Source organism: Orycteropus afer, unplaced genomic scaffold, assembly GCF_000298275.1.
Source record: "Orycteropus afer afer isolate SDZICR_OR568_19922 unplaced genomic scaffold, OryAfe1.0 scaffold00169, whole genome shotgun sequence".
NCBI lineage: Eukaryota > Metazoa > Chordata > Mammalia > Tubulidentata > Orycteropodidae > Orycteropus > Orycteropus afer.
The window spans coordinates 500,442-513,391 of record NW_006921756.1 but is presented as its reverse complement, the minus strand read 5'-3'; the positions used below and the strand labels follow the sequence as shown (position 1 = coordinate 513,391).

Below are 12,950 nucleotides of genomic sequence, written 5' to 3'. Positions count from 1 at the left end.
TCATCTCACTAGTTCTGTCTCCCACTGATTCTTCAATTCTGTTCCTTTGTCTGTCCAGTGTGTTATCTGTTTCTGAAAATTTAGTATTAATCTGCATTTCTCTCTGTAGATTTTGTATCTTTTCTAATTTTTCATTTATTTTGTATTTTATTCTTGTATTGTCTTTCAAAATTGTTGTAGGGTTTTCTCTGCATTTTCCTCATTTTTTTCAGTGTTTTCCTTGATCTGTCTCTCAATCCATTGAAAGTACCTAAATATAATTCTTTTGAGTTCCTTATCAGGGAATTAAAATGCTGCTTCTTCCTCAGGGATGTGTTTTGGGTCTGTTCTGGTCCCTTGTTTCTCTTGCTTCTTTGTATGGACTGTGGTGGTATGTTGTCTCTGAGACATTGTGACATTTTTGTGTTTATATTTAATTGGTGATAGTATGTCAGAGTGATCTACCCAAGATTTAGTTTTGTTTTGTTTGGATGTTATCTAAGTAAGCAGGGTACTATGCTCCTCTGTTTGCTGGTTGGCAGCACTTATACACTTACCACTGATGTCTGATTTATTGACTGCTGTTGCCATAAGTGTTGGTTGTGGATCCAAGTAAAATGAAATCTTTGGCAACTTCAGTCTTTTCTCCGTTTATTATGATGTTGCTTAGTGGTCCAGTTGTGAGGATTTTCATTTTCTTTATATTGAGGTGTAATCCATACTGAAGACTGTAGTTCTTAATTTTCATCAGTAAGTGCTTCAAGTTCTCATCACTTTGAGCAAGCAAGATTTTGTCATCTGCATATCGCAGGTTTTAATGAGTTTTTCTCTAATCTTGATGCCACATATAGTTCTTCTTCATAAAGTCCAACTTCTCGGATTACTTGCTCAGCATACAGATTGAATAAGTATGATGAAAGGATACAACCCTGTTGGATGCCCTTCCTGATTTTCAGTCATTCAGTATTCCCTTGTTCTATTTGAATGACAGTCTTTTCTTCTGTGTTCAGGTTCTCATGAGCACAATTAAGTGTTCTGGAATTCCCATTCTTCACAATTTTGTCCATCATTTGTTATGGTCCACACAGTGTAATGCTTTTGTATAGTTAGTAAAACACAGGTAAACATCTTTCTGGTATTCTTTGCTTTCACCTAGGATCCATCTGACATCAGCAATGAAATCCCTTGTTTTGCATCATCTTCTGAATCCAGCTTGCATTTCTGGAAGTTCCTTGTCAATATACTGCTGCAATTGTTTTTGCATTTTCTTCAGCAAAATTTTACTTGTGTGTGATATTAATGATTTTGTTCAATAATTTCTGCATTCTGTTGGATCACTTTTCTTTGGAATAGGCACAGATATGGATCTCTTCCAGTCACTTGGCCAGGTAGCTGTCTTCTAGATTTCCTAGCACAGATGAGTCCATATTGCTAGATGTAATCCATTCATTTTAAGTGCAATATATTTTATTTAATTAATGTGCTACCATTTATTTATCTGTTACTCCTACAGATGAACTTTAGGTTATTTCTTTTCCCTTCTCTCACCATTACACACAATACTGAAATGAAATGAATATTCTTGTTCAGGTCTCCTGAGCAAGAGTTTCTCTGAGTATATACCTTTTAAAATTTTTTAAATATGTTTTTTTTTTTGTTAAGAACATACACAGCAAAACATACACCAATTCAACAGTTTGTGCATGTACAATTCAATGACCTTGATGACATCCTTTGAGTTGTACAATTATTTTCACTCTCCTTTTCTGAGTTCTTCTCCCATTAATGTAAACTCACTGCCCCCTAAGGTTCCTATCTAATCTCTCGAGGTACTTTTGTCAGTGTGATCCCATATGTTCTTGTTGTTAGGTGCCATTCAGTCAGCTCTGACTCATAGTGACCCTGCATACAACAGAATGAAACACTGTCTAGTCTGGCATCATCTTCACAATTCTTGCTATGCTTGACTTGAGCCCATCATTTCAGCCACTGTGTCAATCCATCTTCTTTAGGGTCTTCCCCTTCTTCAGTGACCTTCTACTTTACCAAGCATCATATCCTTCTCTAGAGAATGGTCCCTTCTGACAACATGACCAAGGTAGGTGAGATGAAGCCTGGCCATTCTCGCTTGTGAGGAGCATTCTGGCTAAACTTCTTGCAAGACAGGTTTGTTTGTTCTTCTGGCAGTCCATGGTATTTTCGGTGTTCTTCACCAATAGGACAATTCAAAGGCGTCAACTCTACTTCAATCTTCCTTATTCATTGTCCAGCTTTCACATGGGTATGGCATGATTAAAAATACCATGACTTGGACCAGGTAGAACTTAGTCTTCAAAGTGACATCTTTGCTCTTCAACACTGGTTAGAAATCTATTGCAGCAGATTTGCCCATTGCAATATGGTGTCTGATTTCCTGACTGCCACTTGTATGGTTGTTGACTGTGAATTTAAGTAGAATGAAATTCCTGACAACTTCAATCTTTTCTCTGTTTGTCATTATGTTGCTTATTGGTCCAGTTATGAGGATTTTTATTTTCTTTATTTTGAGGTATAATCCATGCTAAAGATTGTATAGTCTTTGATGTTCATCAGTAAGTGGTTCAAGTAATTTTCATTTTCAGCAAGCAAAGTTATGTCTGTCATCTGCATATCACAGGTTGTTAATTATTTTTTCTCCAATTCTGATTCCATGTTATTCATATAGTCAAACTTCTTGGATTATTTGCCCAGCATACATATTGAATAAGTATATGGTGAAAGGAGGCAACCCTGATGTACACCCTTCCTGATTGTAAACCATGCAGTATCCCCTGATTGTGTTTGAATGACAGCCTCTTTGTATATGTTCAGGTTCCTCATGAGCACAATTAAGTGTTCTGGAATTCCCATTCTTTGCAACGTTATCCATAATTTGTTGTGATCCACACAGTCAAATTCCTATGCATAGTCAATAAAACATATGTAGACATCTTTCTGATGTTCTTTACTCTTAGCTAATATCTATCTGACATCAGCAATGATATCCCTTGTTCCATGTCCTCTTCTGAATCCGACCTGCATTTCTGTAAGTTCCCTGTCAATATACTGCTATAATCATTTTTGAATTATCTTTGGCAGGATTTTATTTGCATGTGATATTAATGATATATTCAATAATTTCTTCATTCTGTAGGATCAACTTTCTTTGGAAAGGGCACAGATATAGATCTCTTGCAGTTAGTTGGCCAAGTGGCTGTGTTTCCAATTTCTTGGTCTGAAGCAGTAAGAGCCTCCAGCACTATATTTACAATCCCATATAGCTAGTTCTCAAAAAAGCATAATGCTCAAGGCAGACTTTTTTTTTTTTTTTTTAACACTACTTAAGTTAAACTATTGTTTAGTACACAGGAATCAGATTGACTACATCTGTGGCAAGAGGTGATGGAGAAGCTCAGTATCTTCAGCCAAAACCAGGCCAGGAGCTGATTGTGGAACAGACCATCAACTGCTCATATGCAAGTTCAAGTTGAAGTTGAAGACAATTAAAACAAGTCCACGAGAGCCAAAATATGATCTTGAATATATTTCTCCTGAATTTAGAGACCATCTGAAGAATAGATTTGATGCATTGAACACCAATGACTGAAAACCAGAAGAATTGTGGGATGACATCAAGGGCATCATCCATGAAGAAAGCAAGAGGTCATTAAAAATACGAGAAAGAAGAAAAGACTATAGATGTCAGAAGAGACTATGAAACTTGCCCTGAGCAAAGAGTAGCTAAAGCAAATGGAAGAAATGAAAAGATAAAAGAGCTGAACAGAAGATTTCAAAGAGCAGTTCGAGCAGACAAAGCTAATTACTATAATGAAATGTGCAAAGACCTGGAGTTAGAAAACCCAAAAGGGAAGAACACACTTAGCATTTCTCAGGCTGAAAAAAGTGAGGAAAAAAATTTAAGCCTCGAGTTGCAGTATTGAAAGATTCTATGGGCAAAATATTGAATGATGCAAGAAGCATCAAAAGAAGATGGAAGAAATACATAGAGTCACTCTACCAAAAAGAACTGGTCATTCTTCATCCATTTCAGGAGGTGGCCTATGATCTAGAACCAATGATATTAAAGGAGGAAGTTTAAGCTTCAATGAAGGAATTGGTGAAGAACAAGTCTCCAGGAATTGACAGAATACCCACTAAGATATTTCAACAAATGGATGCCTTGCTGGAAGCAGGTAAGATCTTACTGAAGATAATTCAAAAATGGTTGCAGCAGTATATTGACAGAGAACTTCAGAGGTACAAGCTGGATTCAGAAGAGGACATGCAACAAGGGATATCATTGCTGATGTCAGATGGATCTTGGCTCAAAGTAAAGAACACCAGAAACATGTTTACTTTTGTTTTATTGACTGTGCAAAAGCATTTGATTGTGTGTATCATAACAAATTGTGGATAACATTGAGAAGAAATGGAATTCCAGAACACTTAATTGTACTCATGAGGAACCTGTACATAGACCAGGAGGTCATTCAAACAGGAAAAGGGAACACTGCATGATTTAAAATCAAGAAGGAAGTGTGTCAGGATTATATCCTTTCACCATACTTATTCAATCTGTATGCTGAACAAATAATCCGAGAAGCTGGACTGTATGAAGAAGAATGTGGCATCAGGATTGGAGGAAGAGTCATTAACAATCTGTGATACGCTGACAACATAACTTTGCTTGCTCAAAGTGAGGATGACTTGAAGTACTTACTGATGAAGATTGAAGAATACAGTCTGCAGTATGGATTACATCTCAATATAAAGAAAACAAAAATCCTCACAACTGGACCTATAAGCAGCATTACGGTAAATGGAGAAAAGATTGAAATTGTCAGGACTTCACATTGCTTGGTTCTACAATTGATGCCAATGGAAACAGCAGTCTGAACATCAGATGATGTATAGCACTGGACAAATTGGCTGCAAAGGACCTCTTTCAAGTGCTGGAGAGCAAAGATGTCTCCATGAGGACTAAGGTGTGCCTGACACAAGCCATGGTATTTTCAGTCACCTCATATGCACGTGAGAGCTTGACAGTGAGTAAGGAGGACTGAAGAAGAGTTGATGCTTTTGAGCTGTGGTGTTGGTGAAGAATGCTGAAAGTACTGTGGACTGCTAAAAGAACCAACAGGTCTGTCCTGGAGGAAGTACAGCCATAATGCTCCTTGGAAGTGAGAATGGCCAGACTTCATCTCACATACTTTGGTCATGTTGTCAGAAGGGACCATTTCCTGCAGAAGGATGTCATGCTCGGTCAGGTGGAGAGTGGACGAAAGAGGAGAAGGCCCTCAATGAGGTGGATTGATATGGTGGCAGAGGCGATGGGCTCAAGTATAGCAAGCATTGTGGAGCTGGCTCAGGACTGGGTGGTGTTTTGTTCTGCTGTGCATAGGGTTGCTATGAGTTGGAGACGACTTCATGACACCTAACAACACTAACAGTTGTTTAGTCTTTACACTTTAGGGAATATTTTTTGTTTAAGGTTTAAAGGAGGAAGTTTAAGCTGCAATGAAGGAATTGGGGAAGAACAAGGCTCCAGGATTTGACAGAACACCCATTGAGATGTTTCAACATCTTGATAAGGATCAGAGGAGAAACCAATTTACGAGATTAACAGCCAACACAAACTACAAGCTATTCAAACCTGGGACCAGAGAACTAGATGGCACTCAGCTACCAATACCAACGGTTCTGACCAAGGACACAATAGAAAGTCCCTGCTAGAATGAAAGAAAAATGCCGAACAAAAACTCAAATTCCTCAAAAAAAATAGCCAGATCCTTTGATCCTTGTCTCAGGACAGTAATTTTAGGTATTCATCTAGCCTCTATGTCTCTATAAAGTCTGGAATCCATGAGAATTTAAATTTGTTTTGCACTTCCTTCCTTTTAATCAGGATTGCTCTATAGAATCTTTGATCAAAATGTTCGATATGGTAGCCGGGCACCATCCAGTTCTTTGTGGCAAAGGTGACAATTGTTCATGTAGGCAAATAGCCACATGTTCAATTTCCTTCACTTAGTAGGTAGAACAGAAGCAGTAAACACATTATAAGGCCAGTTAATTGGGATTTCTCATGAAAACATGATCCTAAACCTCCAGACCATAGAACCAAATCCATGAAGTTTTTGATCGTACAAAAATAGTCTCAGTAGCTGCTCTTTTTTGTTTTTGTGGTAAATATATCTGTCACAGCTTTTTTTAAAATCATATTTTACTGTTTTAGATGAAATTTATACAGCAAATTAAGGTTCCCCTTTAACAGTTTTTATATATATTGTTCTATGCCTTTGGTTGCGGTTTTTCCAATATGTCACCATTGTCAATATTTCCATTCTGTTTGCTCTGTTTCCATTGATCTAGCTTCTCTTACTCTCCTTGCCTTCTTACCTTTGTTTTATGGGTGAATGTTATCATTCTTTGTTTGAGAGGGCACATAATTTACAGGTGATGGTATAGATTTTGTATGCCATTCTGTTTTTTAGCTGAAGGGTGACCCACAGAGATAGCTGCAATTCCATGAGAATGGCAGTTCAAACCCACCAGCCACTCCTCGGAAGGAAGGTTACCACCTCGGAAACCCAAGGAGGGGTCACCATGACTCGACAGCAGTGGGTTTGGTTTTTGTGTTTATAGTATTTACTGAAGAGCTCTGATGGCATAGAGCCTAAGACATTTGACTGCTAACCAGAAGGCTGGTGGTTCAAACCCACCAGCCACTTCTTGGAAGGAAGATTGGGCAATCTACTTTTGTAGAGATACCACCTTGCAAACCCAGCTAGGGTTTGCTATGAGTCTAAATAACTTGATGGCAGTGAGTTTGGTTTTGGTTACTATACTTGTCCCTTTTTCTTGTGTTCTTCTTAGTGTCTTTATTTCCCTTGGTTATGTTGTGTTGACTTCACCCATACTTGGTCATGTCTTTCCCATCACCAAAATTAGAAGTGTCTACTGTTTAGTAAGTGATTCACTCCACTCTCATTCCCATTCCTGGTAACCATCAAAGAGCTTTGCTGTGTGTATATTTGCTCTTATTATTATTTTTATTTTTTTTGTAATAGTGGGACCATACAATATTTGTCTTTTTGTGATTGACTTATTTCACTCAGCATAATGTCTTCTAGATCCATGTTAAAAGGTGTTTTGGGGACATCTCATTATTCTTTATAGTTGCAGAATATTCTGTTGTATGTATGTACATACCATAGTTTATCTGTTCATCCATTGATGGGCACTTATGTTGTTTCTATCTTTTTGCAGCAATTAACATAGGTGTGCATATGTCTATTTGTGTTCCTGCTTTTATATTTCCAGGATATATACTTAGGTGTGGGATTGCTAGATCATTAGGTATTTCTATTTCTGGACTTTTAAGGAAACACCATACTGTTTTCCATAATGGTTGTACCATTTTACAATCCTACCCTATCACACAACTTCTGCCTCTTCAAGTTTTACGGAATACAGCTTATTGAGAGCAATTGCAATAATTGGCTCTGCAACCCTGCCCTTAATGCAATTTCAAATACTTTTCCCCTCCTCTTGGAAAGTGCTGTGGTCCTAACACAAAATCATATTTTCAAAATAAAAATATCAAAATTACCAGTCTATTGTGCTGTTTTGAAACTTGTAATAGACTCCTGCCATAGCAGTTTAGCTGCAATTCCTTACTTCCTTCCACTTAGCTGAGAATGTAAAACCAGACCTGCTGAGCTGTGGTGAACAATTCTGTCTTTACCCTTTAGCATGGAGAACTAGGATATGCCAACTCCCCCCTTCCCAATCCTGAAGGCATTGTGATGGTTAACAGTGTGTGTCATTCAAAATGAAATTCATTTAAAAAAATGAAGCAGTCCATAGATGAAAGCCTGTCAAATTGTTTAGTTAGTTTAGTAGGCAACTCTGTTTTATATGAGGGGCCAGAATGGTATGGTGGTTGTTAAAGCATTTAGCTGCTAGGTAAAAGGTTGGTAGTTCACACCCACTGGCTGTTCTGTGGGAGAAAGATGAGACAGTCTGCTTCTGTAAAGATTTATAGCCTTGAAATTCTATGAGGAAGTTCTACTCTGTCCTAAAGGGTTGCTATAAGCCAGGATTGACTCTATGGCAGTGGTTTTGGTATGTTTTATGTAATTGGTTTCAACTTTAATATTTTGTATTTATTTCCCTTAAAGTTTAGTTTCTTTTTCCTTCTTTTCTATCTTTATTCAAATTATAATCAGCCTGGCTTTCCTTTGCATGTAAATCCTGGTCCTCTTTTCTACCCATATGACTGTTTTAACTCCTTACAACTCTCATAGTGGGAAAGCATTGAACCTAAGGAATGATGAAATGGAAGAAGCTTGAGTTTTGGTGTTGGATGGACCTGGTTCCAATTCTGGTCCTACCAGCTTGTGTATCCTTAGGCAAGTTACTTAACATCCTGAGCCTACATTTCTTTGTCTATAAAATGGGATTACACCTACCTTGAGGCTTAGATGAGGAAATGTCTTGAGGTTTAAATGAAATATTTGCAATATTCTGTGTGTTTTAAAAAGGCTCTTAAATTCCCTTTGCCTGCTATAGAAGCTCTTCAACTCTTAGTATATGTAAAAAATCATCCATGAGACATTGAAGGGACCTTGACAAAATTTTCAGGTCTCACTGCTCAAGAAATTCTGAATCATGATTTTAAATTGGCTATTTAATTTTTTTTTTTTTTTTTTTTTCCTCCATGGCTGTGACCTTTTGCACTTCTGGGTGGGTTCAAACTGCCAACCTTTCAGTTAGTAGTCAAACACTTAATCTTTTGTGCCACCCAGGTACTGAAATGTGGGTTTTAAACAAACTCCTCAGGTAATTTGGAACAGATGACCAATGGGCATATTCTGAAAACTGCACTACTCTTGGTCCCAGTTTACTTTGCTAGTAAATAGCTTATCATTGTTAGCCACTTTTTAGTTGGCCCCTGATTCATGGTGACCCCATGCACAACTGGATCAGATCATTGTGATGCAGAGGGTTTTCATTGCCTTTTGGAAGTAGATTGCCAGTACTTTCTTCCTAGACTGTCTAGTTGAAAAGTACATAGTCTTGAGGTACATTGCCTGACCATGGGAATTGAACCTGAGTCTCCCACATGGAAGGTGATAGTTCTTCTACTGAACCATCACTGCCCCCAAATAGCTTATTGCTATGGCCCAATCATTTCCACTTTTTTTTTTTCGCCTTACAAACCCACCCACCCATCTGACTCATAGTGAGTCTGTAGGACAGAGGAGAGCTGCCCCATAGGGTTTCCAAGGCTGTAAATGTTTATGGAAGCAGACTGTCTTATCTTCTGTAGAACAACAGCTGGTGGGTTAGCAGTTGAATACTTTAACTACTGCACCACCAGAGCTCCTTTTTTGGCCTTATGTTTCCTTAAGTATAAAACAAGTGACTAGACTTGATGGTCTTTGCTGGCTATAAAACTAAGAATTTTTTGTTTTATGACCGTGAATTTTTGGTCTTATGGCCTTAGGCTTTTTTTTTTTTTTTTGGTCTTGTGTCCCTTATGACTTTTTGGCAGAGGTCCAGTAACCCATTGCCCATTTAGTCAATTCTGACTCATAGTGACCCTGTAGGACAGAGTAGAAGTGCCTCATTGGATTTCCCACATTATAGTCTTTATAGGAGCAGACTGCCACATTTTTCTCCTATGAAGCAGCTGGTGGGTTTGAATCGCCAACTTTTTGGTTAGCAGCTGAGTACTTAACCCCTGTGCCACCAGGGCTTCTCAGAAGTCTAAAAGTAGTGGTACTTAAATATTTTATCCTTTGGGAACCCAGATTATTCTTCCTTCTGTGAAGAATCCAGTGGAACTAGCTTGAGCAAAAATAGTTTTACAGGGATACCTCATAGAATCCTAACCCAGGATACAATTAGGCTTCAGGAATTGAGGCCTAGAGCAAAGGCGGGAAATCAAGAATTTTTGTCTTTCTCTATCTCTTTTTTTTCTTTTGGCAAGTCTGCCTCACGCTATATGGTAGAAAATGAACATGGCTAACAGCTCCTGAGTTTACATAACCTCTGTAGAAAAGCAGCCAGACTGAGGCTGGAATATTTTAATTCCAGTTCCAAATTATCAGGAAAGGAATTGTGATTGATCCATTTTGGGATAGATTGTCCACTTCTGGCTAAGGCTAGGGAGGCACGGTCATGTTATAAACAAGACCCTTGAGACCTTGCCACTACTCCATGGTTGGAGGTAGTGGGGTGAATTGAAGAATCATCATAGAGAACCTTAATAAACAATTCTCATGGAAAAAAGTGGAAGTAGGGAGATAGGCTACTAAAAAAAGTAGGCTTGTGCTTTTATTCTCATTCATGTACCAGGTGTATGGAGACTTCTATAGTCATTTCTGTAGGACTGTGCTAATGCATCAACAGTGAATTTTAAGTTGCTTTTAGATGTAGATTTTTTTTTCTTTTAAAATTGTATATTATATAATAATAATAATAAAACCAAACCAAACTCACTGCTCTCGAGTTGTATCCGATTCATAGTGACCCCTCCTTAGGTTTCCGAGGTAGTATCACTACGGAAGTAGATTGCCCAATCTTCCTTCCGAGGAGTGGCTGGTGGGTTTGAACAACCAGCTTTCTGGTTAGCAGTCAAATGCCTTATGCACTATGCCACCAGAGCTCCCATATTATATAATATTTATATAATATTAAAATTATATAATTTCAAACTTTCCTTGCTGTCTTTTTTTTTAATATATATATGGACTTAACAAATTTTCAAATGAAGAGAAAATTTTGAGACGGTGAAGAGCACATGCTTTTCATAGTCTTGGATCTTAATTTTATCTTTGCCATTTAGTAACTATGATTATTTGATCTCTATGAAATGAACATAATAATTTTATTTCATAGATTATTTGAGAATCAAATGAAATGACATATGTAAAGCTCTTATACCGTGTTTTCTAGATAGTAGGTGCTCAATGAATGCTACACATTAATTACCATTGTTATTTTGTTACTTAAAATATAATTTATTTTCTTTAATGGTGATTTGGGTGAAAGTTTACAGAGCATATAGGTTTCCCATTCAATAGTTCATACACATTTTGGTTGTTGTTGTTATGTGCCACTGAGTCAGACCTGACTCACAGCAGCCCCTCCTTGGGTTTCCGAGGCAGTATCACTACGGAAGCAGATTGCCCAACCTTGCTTCCAAGGAGTGGCTGGTGGGTTTGAATCACCAGCCTTCTGGTTAGCAGTCAGATGCCTTAGGCAGTATGCTACCAGAGCACCTACATTTTGGTTGGTGACACTGATTGCAGCCCTACAATATAACAGCACTCTTCTCACTTCCTCCCTTTGTTTACATTTCCTTTTGTCCTTTCCTATTCATTCCTGCCTTCTGAGCTTTATCCCTGGTCAAATGCTGCCTTTTGGTCTTGTGTGGTTGGTTGTTCTAGGGAGCGCATACCTCTCTGATGTTATTGTTTGCATTATAGGACTGTTGTTTGGCTGAAAATTGAGCCACAAGAGTGAGTTCAGTTCTAGGCCTGAGAGGTGTCTAAGGGCCATAGTCTCAGCGGTTCCAGCAACCAGTCTCTATCAAACCTGTAATCCTGGTCATTTTTATTATTTTGAATTTTGTCTTACATTTTTCTCCCATGTTTTCAAGGACCTCTTATTGTGAACTCTTTCAGAGTTGGCATTAGTAGCTGGGCACCATCTAGTTCTTTTGGTTTTAGGGTCATGGAGGCTGGTGTTTGCATGGTCCATTAGTTTTTTGGACTAATTGTTTCATTCCATCTTTGATTTTCTTCACTCTTCTTTGCTCTGGATAAGGGGAGACCAATAGTTGCACCTTAGATAGCCGTACTTAGAATATAATTGGTAATCTTCATTTTATTGTTAAAGAGTAGTCCATCTTGGGCTTTAATTAAATCAGTGCTTTTTAAAGGTAAAGGTACAAGATATGTTTTGAATCTAAAAATCTAGATCTAGAATGTAAATTTGTAGTGAGAGCTTATTGCTTTGCTTATTGATGGTTTTAATGAGGTGTCTTTTCCATCTCTTGTTTAGTGTCAAACCAGAACAGAAATAAAACTCAACAAGTAATTACTATGTGTGAAGTTCCTTCTTAAAAGAAGAAGAAAAGTGATTGGACTATGGATCGGAGCAAACGGAACTCAATTGCAGGATTTCCTCCACGTGTGGAGCGTCTTGAAGATTTTGAAGGAGGAGGTGGAGGGGATGGGAATGTGACCCAGGTGGGAAGAGTTTGGCCATCTTCATATCGAGCTCTTATAAGTGCCTTTTCCAGACTGACACGTTTGGATGACTTCACTTGTGAGAAAATAGGGTCTGGCTTTTTCTCTGAAGTGTTCAAGGTGAGTGATGCCCCCAGTTTTTATATATTATATTGCTGATGGTCAGCTTCTCTGAAGTGTTCAAGGTGAGTGATGCCCCCAGTTTTTATATATTGTATTGCTGATGGTCAGCTTCACTGCAAAGCGTTGATAACCAAACACTAAAACAAACCTATTGCATTTGAGTAGATTCTAACACATAGCAACTCTATAGGATAGAGTAGAACTGCCCCTAGGGTTTCCAAGGCTGTAAATCTTTATGGAAGCAAATTACCACATCTTGCTCCTGGGGAGTGGCAGGTAGATTCAAATCACCTACCTTCTGGTTAGCAGCTGAGTGCTTAACCACTGCACCAGCAGGGCCCCTCAAAGTGTTGACAGCTGTGTTTAATTAGGTCCTGGGCTTTGCTTGGATAGGGTGCTGTGGATCTTGAGAAGTGTTCTAAACCATCCTCTCAAGCTATTTGTTAAACTTGATTTTTTAAAAAGTTACAAAAATAATGCATGTTTATACAGTAGGGCTTTCCTACTTCCGTAGTGATACTGCCTCGGAACCCAAGGAGGGGTCGCTATGAGTCGGGGCTGACTCGA

At 38.3% G+C, this 12,950-nt stretch overlaps 1 protein-coding gene across 1 annotated transcript in view; it reads left to right on the top strand.

Moving 5' to 3' along the window:
* Positions 1–12,069: 12,069 nt before the first annotated feature.
* The window catches only part of TESK2 (testis associated actin remodelling kinase 2), a 251,454-nt gene continuing 250,573 nt past the window's right edge, over positions 12,070–12,950 (top strand). The window contains exon 1 of the mRNA XM_007946667.2: positions 12,070–12,380. Coding sequence (XP_007944858.1) covers positions 12,159–12,380 — 222 coding nt within the window. The 5' untranslated portion in view covers positions 12,070–12,158. The remainder of the gene's footprint in view (positions 12,381–12,950) is intronic.